General features: G+C 37.9%; 1 protein-coding gene across 3 annotated transcripts in view; it reads left to right on the top strand.

Moving 5' to 3' along the window:
* tafa2 (TAFA chemokine like family member 2) overlaps positions 1–18,117 on the top strand; it is a 44,458-nt gene extending 26,341 nt beyond the window's left edge. Inside the window, exons 3-6 of one of the 3 annotated variants that reach the window (XM_027153874.2) lie at positions 4,462–4,617; positions 6,803–6,927; positions 12,796–12,845; positions 17,380–18,117. In XM_027153874.2, coding sequence (XP_027009675.1) covers positions 4,462–4,617; positions 6,803–6,927; positions 12,796–12,825 — 311 coding nt within the window. In that variant the 3' untranslated portion in view covers positions 12,826–12,845; positions 17,380–18,117. The remainder of the gene's footprint in view (positions 1–4,461; positions 4,618–6,802; positions 6,928–12,795; positions 12,846–17,379) is intronic. The other 2 variants (XM_027153875.2, XM_027153876.2) reach the window with 2 other exon arrangements.
* Positions 18,118–21,620: the final 3,503 nt, after the last annotated feature.

The raw sequence follows: 21,620 nt of genomic DNA on the forward strand, positions 1-21,620 counted from the left end.
CGATTCATTATTTACGATGGAATGAAGAAGTCACTGTATCCTAATCATTTTATTTGCTCATGTCACCTTGGGTGGCTGCAGCACCAGTGCAAATATCCAATAATCATAGAAATGTTTGTTGAGTCTGTTTTCTAATCTCATGTTTCATGGGATCTGGTGATTATTGCACATATCATCAAAGTCAATGCAAATACAAAAATATTCAGGTTTTCTAAATGCGATTTTTTTATATCCCCTGAAATATCACACAGCTTCATTAGAGTTCTTATTGTTTATGTTAATTATCCAAAAGGTTTACATTTCTGTCTTTGCTGGTTTGATTATTAACACATATCAATTCGATGACCTCGTAGTGACGTATTTTTAGCCATATGTTCATGTACATCTCTCTAGAATATTTGAGAATGAGATTATTAGAGTTTATTTAAAGGAATTAAAACTATACATGTTCACAAAAACAAACCAAAAAAAATCTAACTTGCACAATATATACAGATTATTATTATTATTATTATTATTATTATTATTATTATTATTATTATTATTATTCATTCATTCATTCATTCTTTCATTCATTTTCCACCGCTTTATCCGAACTTCTCGGGTCACGGGGAGCCTGTGCCTATCTCAGGCGTCATCGGCATCAAGGCAGGATACACCCTGGATGGAGTGCCAACCCATCGCAGGGCACACACACACACACTCTCATTCACTCACACACTCACACAATTTTCCAGAGATGCCAATCAACCTACCATGCATGTCTTTTGACCGGGGGAGGAAACCCGGAGTACCCGGAGGAAACCCCCGAGGCACGGGGAGAACATGCAAACTCCACACACACAAGGCGGAGGCGTGAATCGAACACCGACCCTGGAGGTGTGAGGCGAACGTGCTAACCAATAAGCCACCGTGCCCCCCCTTATTATTATTATTATTATTATTATTATTATTATTATTGTTATTATTATTATTATTATTATTATTATTATTATTGTTATTATTATATGTGCATTTATAGAATATAACATAGGATATGAGTTTATATGTGGTGTAGACTTGATCAACGCTTTAATTATGCAGAATTTTTTCCATTCATTTTTTTAGCTTTTGCTCAAATCACAGTACAAGGACCTTTTTCTAAAAAATCTCCTGACTCATTTCAGGCGCACAACTAAAATATCTTATGAAATGATGTGAATATAAAATGTGAATATAGAGGTGATATGGCTGTCAAATGATCAAAAATACACTGCGTTGTTTATCCTTCAAAAGTACCCTCCGTCTCCATCTCCAAATGCTTTAATACATCACAGCTAGATTACACATGCAGAGCCACGGAGCTTATCTGTTTGTTCGTTCGCACCTGAGAATGAACACTTAAGACCTCTGGAGGAGATGGTGACCTTATCTTTACTGTACCTGAAATAGCAGCTTGCTCGGTGTTACTTCTCTTCCTCCATGTGCATGTTTGCTCTAATAGAGTTCAGAAAGCTCAGAAAGCAAATAACGACTAGCGACTCGGTTCAGCTTCGTATTTAGAGGGTGCTGGGAGAACGTGTGGGTTATTTTTGGAAGTTCTTCCTGTTCTTCTACAGTTAATGTAACCAGTACTTGCTTTAACAAAAGACAACAGGAACAAATTATAAAATAAAAAAACCTGTAACGTAGACCTTTGTTGCATTGTACAGTTACAAATATTCTGTCCACTCCTATAGCAAGGTTAAAACCCAAACTATAAATTTGATTAAGTACGATAACTATATAAAAAAACACCCAAGTTGGATTATAATCGCACTGATAGAATCCACTGACTACTTCGAAATTCACCCGATTCATATCACACATTAAACTATGATGAGGAATGTCAGAGTGCTATGTGGAAAATGTTTACAAGCGATTTTAATAATTACGAAGAGTACTATACGCACAAAACCCCTCGACTGAACAGATTTCATTATCGTTTATCGTTTATCATAATTTACCGACTCCAGCCCCATATTCTATTTATTAGTCATGAAAATGCAGAGTAATTAGATAAGCTTGTCTGCACTGCTATAGAAGAGTGTAAGGGCAGGTATCCAAACACTCTTAATTAGTTGTTTACCACATTAGATGGAAACAAAAATGCATCCACAGGAGGAGGGAACCGCATGGAAATGTCACACACAATTAAAAGTGCACAGACATACACCACTTTTAAATAATTCAGACAATACCAAGGGAGCCGACTACATAAACTGCTGGAGAAATGGATAAAAATACAGAACACTGCACTTTTTATGCTGAGCGCTGCTTTAACTTTTTTTTATTTTTTTTATAGAATTTATAATACTTTAGTTAGCGTCATTCATTGCACCTGTGTGTGACAGGAGCAGCTATAGAGCACAACACCACACAACAGAATATTGATCTTTTATTACAAACATTCTGCCACATCTCTTCCCAATTTTTCTGTTTACGGTGGCTTATAATGCTCATATCAATGTTACACCTTTTTTTAAGGCATTAAGGTTTTTTGAAGTGGAATTAAAACAGTCCTAGCTACAGTAGGAATAGCTCTTTAAAATCGATTTGGGAATTTCCTGCATTGCAAAACGTGATTTTACAGAATGATATAATGCATTCAATTTCCAATTCAATTTAATTCGATTCAAATGTGTTAAAAAAATACATTGCGCTTTTAACAATGGACATTGTCTCAAAACAGATTTACAGAACTTTCATTCATTCATTCATTTTCTACCGCTTATCTGAACTTCTCAGGTCACGTGCATATCTCAGGCGTCATCGGGCATCGAGGCAGGATACACCCTGGACGGACTGCCAACCCATCACAGGGCACACACACTCTCATTCACTCACACACACACACACACACACACTACGGACAATTTTCCAGAGATGCCAATCAACCTATCATGCATGTCTTTGGACTGGGGGAGGAAACCGGAGTACCCTGAGGAAACCCCCGCAAACTCCACACACACAACCCGGAGGCGGGAATCGAACCTGCAACCCTGGAGGTGTGAGGCGAACGTGCTAACCACTAAGCCACTGTGACCCCCCAAATTTACATAACTTAAGAAACATAATTAATTTTTTTATTAATATAATACAAAGATTAATAATATTAGGCTTACTAATTAATTACAGCTCATCATGAATTTTATTTCTTTATTTCTATAGAAATAAATGCTTTAAAGTCATGTCCTACTTCACCCATAATGTGGCTGATAAAAATAATCATATGATTCACTTGATATTATAAAGTGTCAGTATCAGTATCAATATCAGCATCGCTGTGATTCAGTACTGACATGAAGCTGGAGACTGATGTTCAGTATAATCTCACGACCGCAAGTGCGATATTCATTAAATCGCTTTCCTAAAACAGTTCAAATAATCAAGAAATGAATCTCCAATAACTGACATTATGGACACATTATGGCCAAATTTGCATTTGTCTTAAAGTTTATTTTTGCTTTGCTTAGCAGTTAAAGATCCTTTATTGCTCTTCAGCTGTCTGGAAGTGGGATTTAAAGTCTCAAACACAGACGAGTGGAGTGATAGACACAGTGAAGAGCTGTTATATTAAATAGAAGCAGTCCTGGAACATTGCTCATTCAATCAAATTAGTGAAGTGGAACTAACTGATTTTCACACACACTTTGGGAAGTCTCATCTCACTTTCCTAGCGTCAGTACCAAGCTTTTTGTTCTGTCGTTGATTATACGTCTGGTTTGTTGACTTTATTTACCATGTTACTTTGCTCTTTTATTCTCTCTATATATGTACATGTCCTTTTTAAGCACGTTCGCCTCGCACCTCCAGGGTTGGGGGTTCGATTCCCGCCTCCGCCTTGTGTGTGTGGAGTTTGCATGTTCTCCCCGTGCCTCGGAGGTTTCCTCCGGGTTCTCCGGTTTCCTCCCCCGGTCCAAAGACATGCATGGTAGGTTGATTGGCATCTCTGGAAAATTGTCCGTAGTGTGTGAGTGTGTGAGTGAATGAGAGTGTGTGTGTGCCCTGCGATGGGTTGGCACTCCGTCCAGGGTGTATCCTGCCTTGATGCCCGATGACGCCTGAGATAGACACAGGCTCCCCGTGACCCGAGAAGTTCGGATTAGAGGTAGAAAATGAATGAATGAATGAATGAATGAATGAATGAATGAATGAATGAATGTCCTTTTTATAGACATTAACTACTGTTTTAAAATGGATCTGGTAATAATAAGACTCACAAGAGAAACGAATCAAATGATGTATATCTACGAAATGTATCAGTGGGAATTTAATGAATGCTCTCATTGATTTGGAACTATTTCTAATGTTAATGGTAAAACCAAAGAAATGCTGATGTGCCACTTTATCACTCAAGCTGTATTTTTTAAAAGGAAGTCTGGAATGGTGCGTTACTTGGGTTTTATCTTACACATTGTAAAAGATATTTCTCTCGTTCAGCAGTTCACCATGTCAGGACAGGAACATGTGAAGTTGTAGCATTACATCGATGCTGCAATAAGAACAAGATAGAGGAACGTTCTCAGACCGTCAAATGCTCCTGCTTTCCGGGACAAGTGGCTGGAACCACCCGAGCAGCACCTTCATGTGTAGACGGTATGTTTTGGGATTCTGTTATTTTTCCGTTTTTTATTTTTAATACTTATTTGTTTGGATATAACGCTATTATATTTTTCCAAAAAGCCCTACAGTTTAGGTCATAAGTTTACATGTCTTCTTGATGAATGTTTACTTGGGTCCAAAGATCTTAGAGAAGATGCTTTTATTTTGCATTTTTATCTATTTGAATACAACAATTATTTATGACAGATTATATTACTGACAACAACGAGGAAAAAATTAAATATTTAAAATATTTACATGAATGTTTTAGTATTTGGTTTGGCTGCAGTTTGTATTAGTTTTTGCTATTTAAAGACAATTTACAGAAACAATAATATTTGTATTTTAGTTGGGAAAGTATTCCTAAAAATCTAAAAATTCCAATAAAATCCAAACATTAAAATAATTCTGAGGACATGGACATGGATCTGTATAAAATTAGTCATATATAGTTTAGATGCTGGCACCTTAACAATTAGTGGTTACTCTGTTTGTTTCCAGTGTGTGTGTGTGTGTGTGTGTGTGTGTGTGTGTGTGTGTGTGTGTGTGTGTGTGTGTGTGTGTGTGAGTGTGAGTGTGAGTGTTTTCCTCAGTTTCTGCTTTTCTCCCACATCCCAAGGTCGTATAGGTGGATTGACTTAAACTTTAAATTGTCCCTAGGTGTGTGTGTGTGTGTGTGTGTGTGTGTGTGTGTGTGTGTGTGTGTGTGTGTGTGTGTGTGTGTGTGTGTGTGTGTGTGTGTGTGTGTGTGTGTGTGTGTGTGTGTGTGTGTGTGTATGTGTGTGTGTGTGTGTTAGTGTGTTTATTTTCTCTTTTTTCTCCCCTTGTCTCCCACATCACAATAACATATAGGTGAATTGAATTTAAACTTTAAATTGTCCCTAGGTGTGTGTGTGTGTGTGTGTGTGTGTGTGTGTGTGTGTGTGTGTGTGTGTGTGTGTGTGTGTGTCTGATGCTCAGTATTCCCATCATATACACTCCAAACCCACCAAAACTAGGATACATAGTTACTGTAGATGAATGAAGAAACAAACGAGTGCAGCATCACTACTTCCACATTCTTCCTTCTTGTCACATCAGGTATAATAAGAATGGAGCTCATTTTGCTCGGATGCTAAAAATGTGTTCAAATGTGTGAAAGTCGCTGTCTAATGTGCAAGTGCTTTCCTGCTGCTAGTTGTCATGCTGATTATTAATAGAAACATGGTTTTGTAACTCAGCTCCATTTGGAACATACAAGAACTTTACTGTGTGTCACAAGTTATGCTTTAAATCATGTATATACAGTAGCTTAAAGATACATAAGATTCACACTTCAGTCGTGGCCGGTCCGAGACACGAACCCACAACCTTAGGATTACGAGTCAGACTCTCTAACCATTAGGCCACGACTTGCCCCATGCCATCTTTACCACCAACTTTTCAAAAAAAATAAAATAAATAAATAAATTACATTTAACAAAAAAAAAAAGAAAAAAAAAAAGAAAAGAAAATCCATAATAAAGACATTTATTATATTTGGGTTATAATCCAAACACATGACAGATGACCTGCTGCACTATGTACTAAGTCTTAATCAGCTGGTCATTGAATGTACGTGTTTTATGATAAAGTCTTTGGCTGGACTTTAATCCGCTGTGAAATGTTTGGAAGTCTTTTTTTTATTTTGCTTCCTAAGTGCAATACTACAGTAGAGATGTAATAAGTAGAGGAAATCAGAGAATAAAGCTACTAGCGAGCACCCAGATGGCCCCTCAGTGCTGTCTGACCTATTCAATGACATTTTGTGTCTGACATTCTCTGCAAATTAAAGCATAATGCTAATGTGCTCACTGCAGGAAATCTTGACAAAACGATCAGTGCTTAACCTTTTCATTAGCTCCACTACATATTTAGATATCGCACCTTTTACGCCGATCTATGCGAGACAATGGTCTATTGCAAGTGCTTATATTTCTCTATTGTGAATATCTCTGTCTCAGGTCATGTAAATCATGTCAGCAGGCTCTAGCTAGAAGTAAAGAACTAATATACGAAGTATGGAAATCATGTCCCATCGGTAGCAGCCAGAGAATAGCTCCATTTAAAAATCCTGATGTTTTCGAATCACGTCATATCGTCTTGTATTGTGTCTGTGAATGAGTATTAAGATTGAATGGGTATGTTTATCCTCCTACAGCCTCCATAGTGGAGCAGAAGTGGTGGTGTCAGATGCAGCCCTGTCTGGATGGAGAGGAGTGTAAGGTCCTGCCTGATCTTAAAGGCTGGAGCTGTGCTACAGGGAACAAGATCAAGACCACAAAGGTGTGTGAGTTTTCACAAAACAGCTACAGGTCATTTCACAGGGTATTGCAAGATCCTTTCTTCTGTGCCCCAGTAAAATGTTCCTGATCAATCTTGTCTGATGAGGTCATTAAAGTGCATACATCTTGTTATCATTTACATCATTTCAAGATAAAGTTCCTGCACCTTCCCTTCACCCATAAACCCCACATCCTGGCTGTGCTCCTGCTCGCATCACAAACCTCAACATACAGTCACACGAATATTCACGAGGAGGAACTGAAATGTTTGAATGTTGTATTTATTTGAATGAGTGCATCCTGTTTTTCAGGACTAATTTACTTACAACAGATTTGATGAACAATTTTAGCTTGTTGAGTGCTAAAAGAATGCTTGCTTCAATTCTTCTGCTTTTGAAATTCTAAAAAATGATCATGATAAGTGAAAGGTTTCTGGAGTGATTTGGTTATTTAGTACTTAGTTAGTTTGCTTATGAAAATACTATTTGTGGATTTGAAGTTGTATTAATATAAACAGTAACTCGTTTTGATGGCTTTCGCTTTGTTTTGGCAAAGATTTTTACAGTAAATTAAAATACCCTTAAACCACCTCTTGAAATTGTGAAGTACTTGGCTGGCCGGTTCCCCAGTAGAGTGATCAAACTCTAAAAATGCCCCTGGTTTTATACCAGAGGAACTCTAGAAATGCCCCTGCGTTTATACCAGAGAAACTCTAGAAATACCCCTGGTATACCAGAGAATCTCTAGAAATGCCCCTAGGTTTATACCAGAGGAACTCTAGGAATGCCCCTGCGTTTATACCAGAGAAACTCTAGAAATACCCCTGATTTTTTACCAGAGAAACTCTAGAAATGCCCCTGGTTTTATACCAGAGTAACTCTAGAAATACCCCTGGTTTTATACTAGAGAAACTCTAGAAATGCCCCTGGTTTTATACCAGAGAAACTCTAGAAATACCCCTGGTTTTATACTAGAGAAACTCTAGAAATGCCCCTGGTTTTATACTAGAGAAACTCTAGAAATGCCCCTGGTTTTATACTAGAGAAACTCTAGAAATGCCCCTGGTTTTATACCAGAGGAACTCTAGAAATGCCCCTGGTTTTATACCAGAGGAACTCTAGAAATGCCCCTGGTTTTATACCAGAGAAATTCTAGAAATGCCCCTGGTTTTATACTAGAGAAACTCTAGAAATGCCCCTGGTTTTTTACCAGAGGAACTCTAGAAATGCCCCTGGTTTTATACCAGAGGAACTCTAGAAATGCCCCTGGTTTTATACCAGAGAAACTCTAGAAATGCCCCTGGTTTTATACTAGAGAAACTCTAGAAATGCCTCTGGTTTTATACCAGAGAAACTCTAGAAATGCCCCTGGGTTTATACTAGAGAAACTCTAGAAATGCCCCTGGTTTTATACCAGAGGAACTCTAGAAATGCCCCTGGTTTTATACCAGAGGAACTCTAGAAATGCCCCTGGTTTTATACCAGAGAAACTCTAGAAATACCCTGGTGTTATACCAGAGGAACTCTAGAAATGCCCCTGGTTTTATACTAGAGAAACTCTAGAAATGCCTCTGGTTTTATACCAGAGAAATTCTAGAAATGCCCCTGGTTTTATACCAGAGAAACTCTAGAAATGCCCCTGGTTTTATACTAGAGAAACTCTAGAAATGCCCCTGGTTTTATACCAGAGGAACTCTAGAAATGCCCCTGGTTTTATACCCGAGGAACTCTAGAAATGCCCCTGGTTTTATACTTGAGAAACTCTAGAAATACCCTGGTTTTATACCAGAGGAACTCTAGAAATGCCCCTGGTTTTATACTAGAGAAACTCTAGAAATGCCCCTGGTTTTATACCAGAGAAACTCTAGAAATGCCCCTGGTTTTATACTAGAGAAACTCTAGAAATGCCCCTGGTTTTATACCAGAGGAACTCTAGAAATGCCCCTGGTTTTATACCAGAGAAACACTAGAAATACCCTGGTGTTATACCAGAGGAACTCTATAAATGCCCCTGGTTTTATACTAGAGAAACTCTAGAAATGCCCCTGGGTTTATATCACAGTCCTGCTGAGCTTGATTCAAGTTATGGTTTATTTTCTATAACGTGCAGCTCTGATGGTAACTTCAACGTCACTGGTTTATATCAACACATTTCTTCTGATATGTATGTCACAACTCACAGGGACATGTCTGCTGGATGTTCCACATAATCTAAGTCTAATAATAAGGGATTGGAAAAGAAGGATTTTTCTGGAGGATTTTTATTTAGGGTTGATGGAAGGTTCACAATTCAGTGCTCTGTAAATATCAGTAGGTTTGGCCTTTTCAGTTTCTCAGGAACATGACAAGCTGTGACTTTTTCTTATTACTTTCAAGAGAAAGAAAAAAAAGTGATTGCTTTTAGCTGCTATAACATAAGTGACGATAGGAACTAACTCGTTTCATGGGCACATGATACATGATTAAAAAGTACAATGTGTTGTTTATTTAATAAGAAAAACAAGAATTGAAATGATTAGTAAATTAGTGAAGTGTAAGAGGAATAAAGAACTTTAGACCATCCAGATCTTTTTTCTTTTCCTATAACAGCATGCCCAGCCTTGTATTATTCCCTGGATATCATATACAATCATATTCATGCATAATGTTGTTATGGTTGACTGTCGGAAACAATCCGTTTACTGGGATGTTGGTCGAAGTGTCTAAATAATAATTATAATAATAGTTATAGTTACAAGCAACAGCAAGCAATTATTTTAATTACAATAATATGGTAGCTTCATAAACAGTAGTTTGTAAACTTTTTTGTGCGAACAGATACTAAATTCCATCCATTCATTTATTCATTCATTCATTCATTTTCTACCGCTTATCCGAACTTCTCGGGTCACGGGGAGCCTGTGCCTATCTCAGATGTCATCGGGCATCGAGGCAGGATACACCCTGGACGGAGTGCCAACCCATCGCAGGGCACACACACACTCTCATTCACTTACACACACAAACACTACAGACAATTTTCCAGAGATGCCAATCACAACCTACCATGCATGTCTTTGGACCGGGGGAGGAAACCGGAGTACCCGGAGGAAACCCCCGAGGCACGGGGAGAACATGCAAACTCCACACACACACAAGGCGGAGGCGGGAATCGAATCCCCAACCCTGGAGGTGTGAGGCCAACGTGCTAACCACTAAGCCACCGTGCCCCTTACTAAATTCCAATCACTAAAATAATTTTCCCAGATCCTCTTACGCTTACAGCACCGATTTATTTGAAGAAAAACAGTTCATATGCTGTAACGTCACGAGTGCATTCTCAGACAACGTGCACACTCATTTACAGCCCCTCAGTCCCGTGCAGGTAATCAGAGCTGACATGTGGCACCTAAACACACCTCTATTTAAACCCCAGGAGTGTTTCAGTTGGTGTGCTGACGTAGTCTGTACCACATCTCAGAGCGGTAAGTGCTCTGAGAGGTCATTCTCTTTGAGAGCTAATCTCCCCAATATTTCTAATCCCTGCTAATTTTTCCCCAGTGTAGGATTTAGAGAAGCTTTACTGAGGTTCAGGCCAAGAATTAGGACTCTTCTTTTCTGTCCTTTTTTATAGACTTGTTCAGCGAATGACGTACTTTGCTGGACCACTAAATTAGCTGTGAACAGTGGATCCCTTCTCCTCGTCTTAGCGGAGTGTACTTTTGGCAGGTGAATCTCCTCACGCGGAGATTGTTTTCCGTTTCGTTGCCAATTGTGTGGGCCAGTGCGGTTTGCTTGAGTCTCGCTCTTACCATCGTTCCCATAATTATTATTACTATTGAGGTCTTGGTTGGTGGCATTCTTGCTCGTCTGCTCCGGACTATTGATCCGGCTTCCTGTCCACAGTTTCCCGTCTTTTTATCCAGTCAGGTAACAGGTCCTGCTCTGTACTGCCTTCAACTCTACGCCGTAACAAATATATTTTTTAAATGTTTTATACAAAACCTCCAGTTTGTTAAAGGGGTGGTAAAACACGCTTTTTCGAAGGCTTGATTGTGTTTGTGGGGTGCACTGTAACATGTGTTCATGCTTCGTTTTTTAAAAAAATGCATTATTTTTCATATATTTTACCTTTATTCTACACTGCTCTGTCCCTCCTTGTAAAACGGTCTGATGGCTTCCGGGTCCTATGAAGCCAGTCTATCAAAAATAGCCATGGGCTTTGATTGGCCCAGTGTGTTGTGATTTGCTAACCGCCTAGTTAACTCTTCTCCACAGCAATATAAAATGGCCACCCCCCCCATTTAATATTCACGGAGGCGGGGTTTATGTAAATATCGGGGTTAGTGACGTCAGCAACCCTGGAGGAATGTCATGTAGTCCTTACCGGCCGTTTGCTGTAGTCCTAAGAAATGGATTTCTTTAAAAGCAAATATCTCCCTTTGCTTAAAACTTTGAACGTTGTAACTTTGCAGATGTTGTTTATGCTCAAACAGAAACATTACACACTAGCTAAAGTTAGAAAGGTGAAATCGTGTTTTACCGCCCCTTTAATGTTTTCAGAACCCACTTTTGTTTCAATTAACAAATCTTTGTTAATGTTCCAGTCAACAAATCTTACAATAATACTACATTTATACTAGTTGATAGTCAACTCCACTACCATCGTTTGTAATAACAAAACATGTAAACATACAGTATAATGGACCCCGGATGTACAGATGCAGGAAGGTGTTTTACATTGTGGAGGGAGGGGATTTTAAGTAGCATACATTTCTCTTGAGCAGTGAAAGGATATGATCATTTTACAATAACTTTTTCTTGAAACAGAATGTGTTTTGATTATAATAAATATACTGCAGCACAGCTGGATTCTCAATTCTCAGCATGTTGATTCATTTTATTTTGATAGCGACATGGATTTGATTATTTATGACTAAAACCAATAATAGGTATATACTGTATGAATGTGCTTATTCTAATATGTTGTAGTTCCTGCACATAATCGCACCTAAAAAAAAATAAACAAACAAAAATTCTGTTAGGTATTATTATAAAGAAATCATATAAATGTACGTGTTTATATTGGGAAAGTTTCGTTTAAGAGACTTTTACTTAAACGTATGGACATGTAGCTTAGTTCCGGTTATGTTATAGTAATTATAAACATTAATTCCCTTAACAATTTTTTCTTGTAATTAATGAGACATGAATAAAAATAACACATTTGTTCTGAGACTTGTGGATGTTCCCTAAGATTAAAACTTCTACTAACAATAAAAAGATACAGAATGTTATTTTGTTGAAATTGTTGGCAAGTCGCTTTGGTATTTATATGACTTAGAGCTAATCTTCTCTATGTCCTAATGAATCCTAATTTTAACCATGGAGCGGTAAAAGCCTTAAGAGATCATCTTAAACTAAACACTTACTTCATGTGTTCTGACCTTAGTGACAGTGTGAAGCTTTTAGTCGTCTTAAATGACATGAGTAAAGGCAGGCATCATGTCACCACAACAATCTTACCCTTTCACACCACCGATAAGTCAACACACCACCTTTAATTAGACCCTTTTTAATAGTAAGCTGATGCCGATGCCCTTGTCCTGGTTGTGATGACTGTATGGCTTCACTCCCGCTCGTCTCTGTCCACATTATATCAATTATTTAAGCTGCCTCACCAAACCTGTCTGGAGCCTAATTATTGATCCAAGGAGTCTTAAACAGCCTAAAAACCCTGCGCATCTCTTCATCCGTTGTTTGTGGTGGTTTATATATCGATCCGGTGGTAAAACACATAAACCTCAAAAGACGGCATTTCTTTCATTCTCTATGAAATATTAAACTAATACTGTTTCCTCCTTTCATTTCCCATGTAACCTTTGGGACAGATCTCTTCTGACCGGGATCAGCTTTGGTAGCGGATGGAAACTAGATACAGGTCAGACTGCACTTCACAATACATTAAGAGCTGGTCAAAACTGCTTCGGATTGGATTGATATTTCCTGCCCATTAGATACAGTGTTTTTTTCTGTGCCTGCATGGCTTTAGATACATCTGAGTACTGCCTGTCTGTGTCCGCTAGAACTGTCCTGCTATACAAAAACGCAAAAAACACAAGAATCCAACAACGGGGAATTATAAATGCATTCAAATCTTAGCTTTATTTATTTATTTGTTTATTTATTTATTTATTTATTTATTTATTTATTTATTTATTTATTTATTTATTTATTTTTACTTAATAAACATTCAGCAGCAAACATCTGTCAGTATCCAGCTTACATCTATCTCACAGTCGCTGAAGGGATTTTGACAGATCAAGACACCACAGCCACTATGTCACTCGAAAACTTCACTAAACTTCCTTCCTTCTAAACAAGCTTTATCACTAAAAATCATATTTTTGGCTCTGAATAATAATCTGTCTGTGAAAGTAACAAAGCAATATTTGGAACCTGGTCTGGAAAGGAATGAAGCTATTTATACATTTTGAGCATGTCTTAGATGTTGTAACATAAGAGGAAGCAAACTTACGAAGGTACCGTGTAACCTCCAGCTCAGACGTTTCACCTCCCGAAAAGTTTTTACGTATTCTTAAGACACTTCCTTATTTCCTCTCACACTTCCTGTGTGCACTCTGCAGCTCTGCGTCTCACTTTCTAGAGAAAGAGATTGTTTGATTATCTCTTGATATTATTTCTAATATTTTGTGTATTTAGCTTTAGTTAATTAATTGATTAAATAATTTATTAAGCCTTTTCACTGACTGTTTGAGCTTTGTCATTAAAACCTCTGCACACTGATCTTCAAATTACCTGCGATCCCCTTGTTACAGACACAGGCTAAATTAAAAAGAAGTAAAAGTACGTATTCTATTTTAAATACAGGAAATATTATTTTATTGCACACTCTTTTAAAAAAGAGCTTCATTGGGTTCAGTACTTGGTCAGGAGAAAGTTTCCCGTATTAATGTTTCTCCTGGACAGCAATAACGCTTTCATATTAAAGGCAGGGTCTCCGATGTTTGATAGTGAATGTTGACATTTGAAATCACCAAAACAAACACGTCCCTAACCCAAATGGGTTCCACCCCTGTATTGATAGCTCCGCCCACACATAACTTACGTAACCCAGGCAACTAATGGAAAGAAATGTGTCTTTATCATAGATGAAGGAAAGAACAATACGATTGTAGATAAACAAACAAGCAAAAATGACACACAAGCATAATCATGTAAAGGACAAAGGCATATATTAGTTCTGTGTAACAAAGCAAAACCAACGTTACTCACCTTTCGAGAAGGGAAAAAGCGCCTCGGCGTCTTAAGTAAAGTCGGCCACATATTCACAGGTCGGAGTTTCCCCGAGTCAGTAACTCCTGAGCTAAACGCTGTTACTACACAAAACGCGGTTGTAGCTGCCTCTCTACATTACTACGATAGAAAAGAGGTGTTATTTGTGTAGTAACAGCGTTTAGCTCAGGAGTTATTGACTCGGGAAACTCCAACCTGTGAATATGTGGCCAACTTCCTGCTCCTTCAGTTCTCTCCAGCGCTGGAAAGCTGATCCTATATTAACACGTCCTACTTCTTGCCTTATCGTAAGTCTTTCTTCACTTTCTTTCTTTGTTTGTGTAGGTGAAATCAGGGCTAATACGGATGGTTAGTCTTATATACATCTCAGCAGTGTGTAATTAACGCAGAGATGTTTTCAAATGACGTGTTTATGAATGGCATATTTTACAAATTCAATTAAAATAAATGGTTTTAAGGTTGCTATATTTTCATAAGAAGGCTTTAATAATTATATCTTTACAGGTAGACTGCTTTTGATGAGCTGACTGAAAATTACTAAATAATTAACTAGGTGTATCCTCATCAGTAAATGCCACGTGTCTTAGAGAAAAATTACAAAGTAATTCTGCAGGCTTGCAGTCCTTTAATAGATCATAACTGTTACTGTTTATAGAAAAAATGCATTTATTAAGCACAAGGCTGGAAACCATACCAGATTGAAAACTGAAATAAACAAAATTTGGCTAGAAGCACAAACATAATCATTAACTATTCCTAAACAAGACTCTTACTCAAAATCTGTTCCCTGTTAATAACATTATTCTTTCATTCCTTGTAGCTCAATAGTTCATGCTTTAACTTCAAAACACCAAATGATCTTGGATTAGCAGCACAATTACATGCACACACACACACACACACACACACACACACACGCACACGCACACGCACACGCACACGCACACGCACACGCACACACACACACACACACACACACACACACACACACACACACACACACACACACACCTGCACTGAACTACATTTCCCATCAGCCCCAGCATGTCACATTGCATGTTTCTCTGGTGCAGCGTCTTTTGTCTCACGTTTGTTGCTGTTGTTTTCGTGTGTTTCCATGTGTACCATCTTGCTCATCATCTATGTCTTTTGTCTTGTCTTGTTTTGCACTCCATATATTAAAGATCTTCTCCTCGGCTGAATCCTGACACCAATCCTCTAAAGCCCTACTTCCCTACTTCATTACCACTGTCACCCCTGGCTTGCTAATTAGGAATAAAATCAAATTGAACATTTTTATATTTTTGTAAAGCTGACAATGTCTATTGTTAAAGGTGCTATACAGATAATATCGAATTGAATAAATGAAATGAATCAGCTCCCCACTCATTTTGTGTGGGAGCACAAAACCCCAACAAATCTTTTCTTACTCCATTTCTTTTCAAGTCCTGATTAAACAGTCTCACTGTCCTTGTAGCATGTTATCACTGTTACACTATAAATTATACAGATGTCTTATGGAAATGTGCTTTATTTGCTTGCTGTAGGAAAAAAAAACGGAGGAAAGAAAAGCTAATAATTCTTAAATTAGTGGCTCATTAATCTTGGTGACAGTGGGGAACGTTAGTGCACTTCAGTGAGGCGGTAGAATACATTACAATATACGCAAGAGCGGATTTTATCCCCTTGATTATGAAAAGAGAAGAAGATATCCTAACCATCTTCTATATTTATTCTGTATTTATATCCAATCTTAAATTTCCTAAGGAAGAGAATTTGTTTATGTACTGCGATACCTCAGAGTGTTTTATATTAAAAAAATACTCATAATACAAGCTTGTGACTCATATTTTACACTTTGCCTTACTGTATTAGTTTTGTTTATATTTCTATGTTACCTTGGCATTTTGGTAATAAAAAAAAAAAGATTAAAAAGCAGTTAATGCTGTTTGGGTATTTCTACATTAATTGTCACATTTGCATTAAGTTAATGAGGCGGTTTTCCCTACAGGCTTTGTTTGTTTTTTTTTAAAGCAGCATGAAAAATAACAAGTTAAATAATGAGAGTGATGTAGAAAGTTTTAAAGTACCACATACCTCCGTCAGCAATGGGGGGGGGGGGGGGCAGAGAGAGAGAGAGAGAGAGAGAGAGAGAGAGAGAGAGAGAGAGAGAGAGAGAGAGAGATACGTCTCACAAATCTCTCAAATCCTAACATTTAAATCATTAAGTAACAACAATTAAAATGCTATTCGTTGATAAATTTGACATTGTTTTTCTTGGCAAATCACAAAGGTCACAGTTCCAGATAATTTTTTATAATATCTGCACAATTTATTGTTCACTCCTTGCGTTATTTTAACCTGCTTTGAAGGGCTTTATAAAGTAATGTATAAAGGGTCGGTGTTGTCCCAGTGTTCAACAGTGTTGGGTTGCTGTTCCGAAGGTTGGGGGTTCAAGCTGAAGCACCGCCAAGCTGCCACCAATGTGCCCTTGAGCAAGGCACTTAACTCTGTTTACTTCAGCTTCATGACAATCTGGTAAACAACAAGCACAGAAAAGAATTGCACTGTGATGTAATGTGACTTTGGGAGTTTCCTCCAGGTACTCTGGTTTTCTCCCCAGTCCAAAGACATGCCTTGTGATCTGACTGGCATCTCTAAATTGTGTGTGCGATTGTGCCCTGTGATTTGTTGACACCTAGTGTCACATGTGTGTGTGTGTGTGTTTGTGTGTGTGTGTGTGTGTGTGTGTGTATGTGATTACGCATTGTGATGTGTAGACACCTAGTGTCACGTGTGTGTGTGTGTGTGTGTGTGTGTGTGTGTGTGTGTGTGTGTTTGTGTGTGTGTCTGTGCATGTGTGTGTGATTATGCCCTGTGATGTGTTGACACTTAGTGTCATGTGTGTGTGTGTGTGTGTGTGTGTGTGATTATGCACTGTGATGTGTTGGCACCCTATCCAGGGTGTCCCCCACCTTATACACCCCAAGTCCCCTGGGATAAACTCTAGATTCCAGGTGACACACTCGAACTCGTGATAAAAATGGATGGATGTGTTAAAACTTGCTTTGATGTTATACTGTATGTGATGTTATACAAACGCATGGTTCTGTTTCATTTCTTCTCTGTATTCTGAATAAGACACTGTATTATTTCAGGTTGACTGAGTCGGAGATCCGTCTGAAGGCTCCTCGTCCTTACCTGTGGATCTGATTTGTGTAAAGACTGTTTTGTAACAGACACAGAACGAAGCACTGAAGGTTTTCCAGGGACATCGATGACGTGAAAACATCTGGACGCTGTTCTGTACCGTAGCTTTATAAAGCTTGTTGTGGATTTCTGTAGTTACGTATTGCTTGCCTTTTTTTGGACTAATGGCTCACTTATGGCACAATTTCCTTTATACGGATCCACATGGATCCAAGTGTGACAACCATTTTGCCTCAAGAGTACAGTACAGTTATTTAGTTTAGCTTATAAATGCAAATAGACTTAAGGATTTAAACACTGGCAATGTAAAAGTGCAAAGCTGCATAAGATTCCAATATTTGTAAACTTTGTTTGTGTAGATCAGAAAGCCTAGACGTTCAAATATGAATGTTTGTATACGCCTTTAACTAAAAATGACAATTTAGAAAGTTATGGGATTCAAACAAAAAGGTTTTTTTTTTTACATACTGTATATATAGTTGCAGATGCTTCCTCATATGTACTGTATGTCAGAAAGAAAATGACTCCATAATAAACCACATTTGTCTTTAAACCATTTGTGTGCGTTAAAGCAAAGAAATCCTACTGAAAAATATTCAAACCAAACCTCATCAAACGAACAGTTGTTGCTTAAAAGAGCTGAAAGGTTTGATTCTGTAACGTGGTCAGCTTACATGGTTAATTAATAAAATAAATGATGTTTTATAGACACATTGCTGTATTCATAATTTCTTCTGGCTTCTGATTATCTATGAAGATTATTCGTTCACTCGTCGTTAGTAAATGCTTTGGTCAGGGTCGCTGTCAATCCAGAGCCTAGAAAAGACAACAGCATTCACAGGATTCACAGAAACATCCGAACTGTATTTGGGTTTGTAATATGGTCATTCAAAGACACATAACAAAAAAAGTCCCCAACAAAACCCAAAAAAAGTTTTACCTTACAAGAAAAATTGGTTGAAATTCCAGTATAAAAATGTAAATTAGTATTTCTATAAACATGGTAAAAATGCACCAACTTGTTTGATGAATACTGAGAATTCAGACATACTACTGCTTTGGCATACTGCTTTTCTTTTACTACTGTATTAGTAGACGTGTTCAGTCAGGTGTCCACAAACGTCATTAATAAACAGAGTGAAGTTCTACAAATTAGGGGAGCACGGTGGCTTAGCACGTTCGCCTCACACCTCCAGGGTTGGGGGTTCGATTCCCGCCTCCGCCTTGTGTGTGTGGAGTTTGCATGTTCTCCCTGTGCCTCGGGGGTTTCCTCCGGGTACTCCGGTTTCCTCCCCCGGTCCAAAGACATGCATGGTAGGTTGATTGGCATCTCTGGAAAATTAGTAGTGTGTGAGTGTGTGAGTGAATGAGTGTGTGTGTGTGCCCTGCGATGGGTTGGCAGTCCGTCCAGGGTGTATCCTGCCTTGATGCCCGATGACGCCTGAGATAGGCACAGGCTCCCCGTGACCCGAGAAGTTCGGATAAGCGGTAGAAAATGAGTGAATGAAAGTTCTAAAAATTGAAGGTTCTGACACAGATATAAATGACAAAACCTTTCTAGTACAGCATTTCAGGATAGAACGTAATGGATGAATATGGAAGAACTCGACTAGTCATGTCAAATCTTGTATCGCTTTTTAAACACAGTTTTCACACCAAATCTTCTACGAAATGAGCTTTCATTAGCTTCCTGATTCGGAAGCAGTTGCATTGTTAATGAATTATTCCCAAACAGAACAGTGATTCTTTCGCATTAAATTAGACCGTGTTTTAACGGTTACTTGTCAGAAATCCTGTTCAGAAATATTGTGTTTGCTATCTGTTCTGTTTGCTAGATAGCAAGCGAACGATAGCCGGCTAATTCAGCCGTCAGAAACTGACACAGGACAACTAAACGCTATGGCGGCGCAGAGCGCAACGTCTTCAGGGAGTCTTTATGGACTTTGTGGTGAATAAAAACCTGTTCTGAACTCAGTACTCTATTCACGTCCGGCTGCCCTCAGCACTGATGGAAGTGTGATACGCTCTGTGTGGTGCTGTAGTCGTGAGCACTGGTGGCACTGTGCTAAGTAATTGAAAAGGAGAGAGTTCAAATCCCAGAACTGAGGATTGAGAAGCACAGTTGGGCTCTTGAACAACGTTGTTAGCCTTCAGATGCTTGGATTATATCTCGTCTCACTTTAAATAAAAGTGTCTGCTACATGAATAAATGTAAATGTACCTGGCTCTGATAACTTCGAGGCTCTTTTTTTTTTTCACAGTGCAGGTGCCATGTTGCTGCATGCATGCAAATTTTCTGTGTAGCTTTGGGGCTGTTACCATGCTCGTGTAAACAGCTTTTGAAGCATTTAGACTTTCCCTACCAAGTCCAGCTATGATGTTTGTGGAAAGAAGCTCTTGCACAGGTGGCAATAATAAAGGTGAGTTACTTTAACACTAGACATTTAAAATGACTTGTTTGAATGAATAATAATAATAAAAAAAAGATCATACAGTTTACATACCCAGTATATTTTTATATTGTGTTATACTGTACATTATGAATACATTATGGACATTATTACATGAAAATGTAGATACGAAGCATTTCCCCCCTTCATTCTTCTCCTCAGTCGCAGGGAATGATGTGACGATAATGAGCCTCATTTATCAAGCCAAACAAATGTATTCGTAAATCATTCATAAGTGCATTTACATAAAGAATTTGACATTCATGAAAATGCTCATATGGAAAAACATTCATATCCTTCGAGACCTCCTGAGTTGGTGTACATTTACATTTACATTAAAAGAGCCTGTAAAACTTGATTGAAAGACTGCAGTTGTGTATAGGGGATGTATTACCAAATTTTAAATAGCTTCATTATTTTGATTAATAACACAAATGTAATAAAAAATCTGGCACATGAAGTTGTTTGATATGAGTAATATGAATAAGAGATTAAATACTGAGAATGCTGAATTGTTATAAATAAAATAATTATGGTAAGACAACACAAATCCAGACAAATAAGACAAATTATTCAATAAAGTCTAAATACACAGCGCTGTATAAAAGGTGTCCATGTGCATACGGTTGGTGTAAGCCGACATGCTGCAAAAGATTTCACACACATTGCATTTGGGAGGGAAATAGATACGTTTGTTGGAGACTGATATGGATTTTCAGATGAAATCTGTTCTGCATTCGTGTGTCCGAATCTTCTTCATTTGGGGAAGTCGTGGTGGCCTAATGGTTAGAGAGTTTGACTCCTAAACCTAAGGTTGTGGGTTCGAGTCTCGGGCTGGCAATACCACGACTGAAGTGCCCTTGAGCAAGGTGCCTGTTTTTCGACCACATTTAAATCACACCTAATTCACTCTGTGTAATTTCTCTCCTGAATTTGGGCTATGCTTCTAATTTTTTTTTTTTAATTCAGCGTAGACATGAATCTAAATAATGTCTGCTTCTGTCTGTGTTTTCCTTTTACATATATTTGTAGATGTCACACAATGCATGTGAGCTGTGGAGATCAAGCACTTTGCACCTTTTATTTTGCATGAGATTGAAATTTATCTACTGAAGAAAATCAGCATGACTGAAGATTTTTAATGTTCATATTAAAAGTTAGATTGATGTGGTCTACAAAAGCATTTTAACACACCAAAGATGCATAAATAATGCCCAATGCCTTGAACACCAGCTTGATTATCTACTCAGCTCACACTCCATATAAAAGCTTCATTTGTCTCTTCTGACTACAGAAACTGCCTCTGATTATCTTTCTATGCTCTTTACCCAATCTTATCCATTTTTACCCTGATAGCACTCTTTTTTTTAATAGGTCTTATAATTTTAATCCTCACATTTATATATTGTTATTATTATATTAGATTAGATTATATTTATTATTATATATTATTATATGTTCAGCTTTAGTGGTATAATCTTTCCCTTTGAAAAAGTATTAAAAACCTAGAATAAAAATAAACAGTGATTTGCATTCAATTCAGTAAGTACTGCATTTGATTCGGTACCTCCTGCATTCAATTCAGTAAGTACTGCATTTGATTCAGTTCCTCCTACATTTGATTCAGTACTACTCTGCCTTTTATACAGTATGTACTGATCAGTATTTGTGTGTAGTACGAATACAATATGAGCGACATCACAGTAAACACAAAATAGAAGGCTGTGATTAGAAATTAA

The sequence above is a fragment of the Tachysurus fulvidraco genome, chromosome 19 (assembly GCF_022655615.1).
Source record: "Tachysurus fulvidraco isolate hzauxx_2018 chromosome 19, HZAU_PFXX_2.0, whole genome shotgun sequence".
In the NCBI taxonomy this organism is placed as follows: domain Eukaryota; kingdom Metazoa; phylum Chordata; class Actinopteri; order Siluriformes; family Bagridae; genus Tachysurus; species Tachysurus fulvidraco.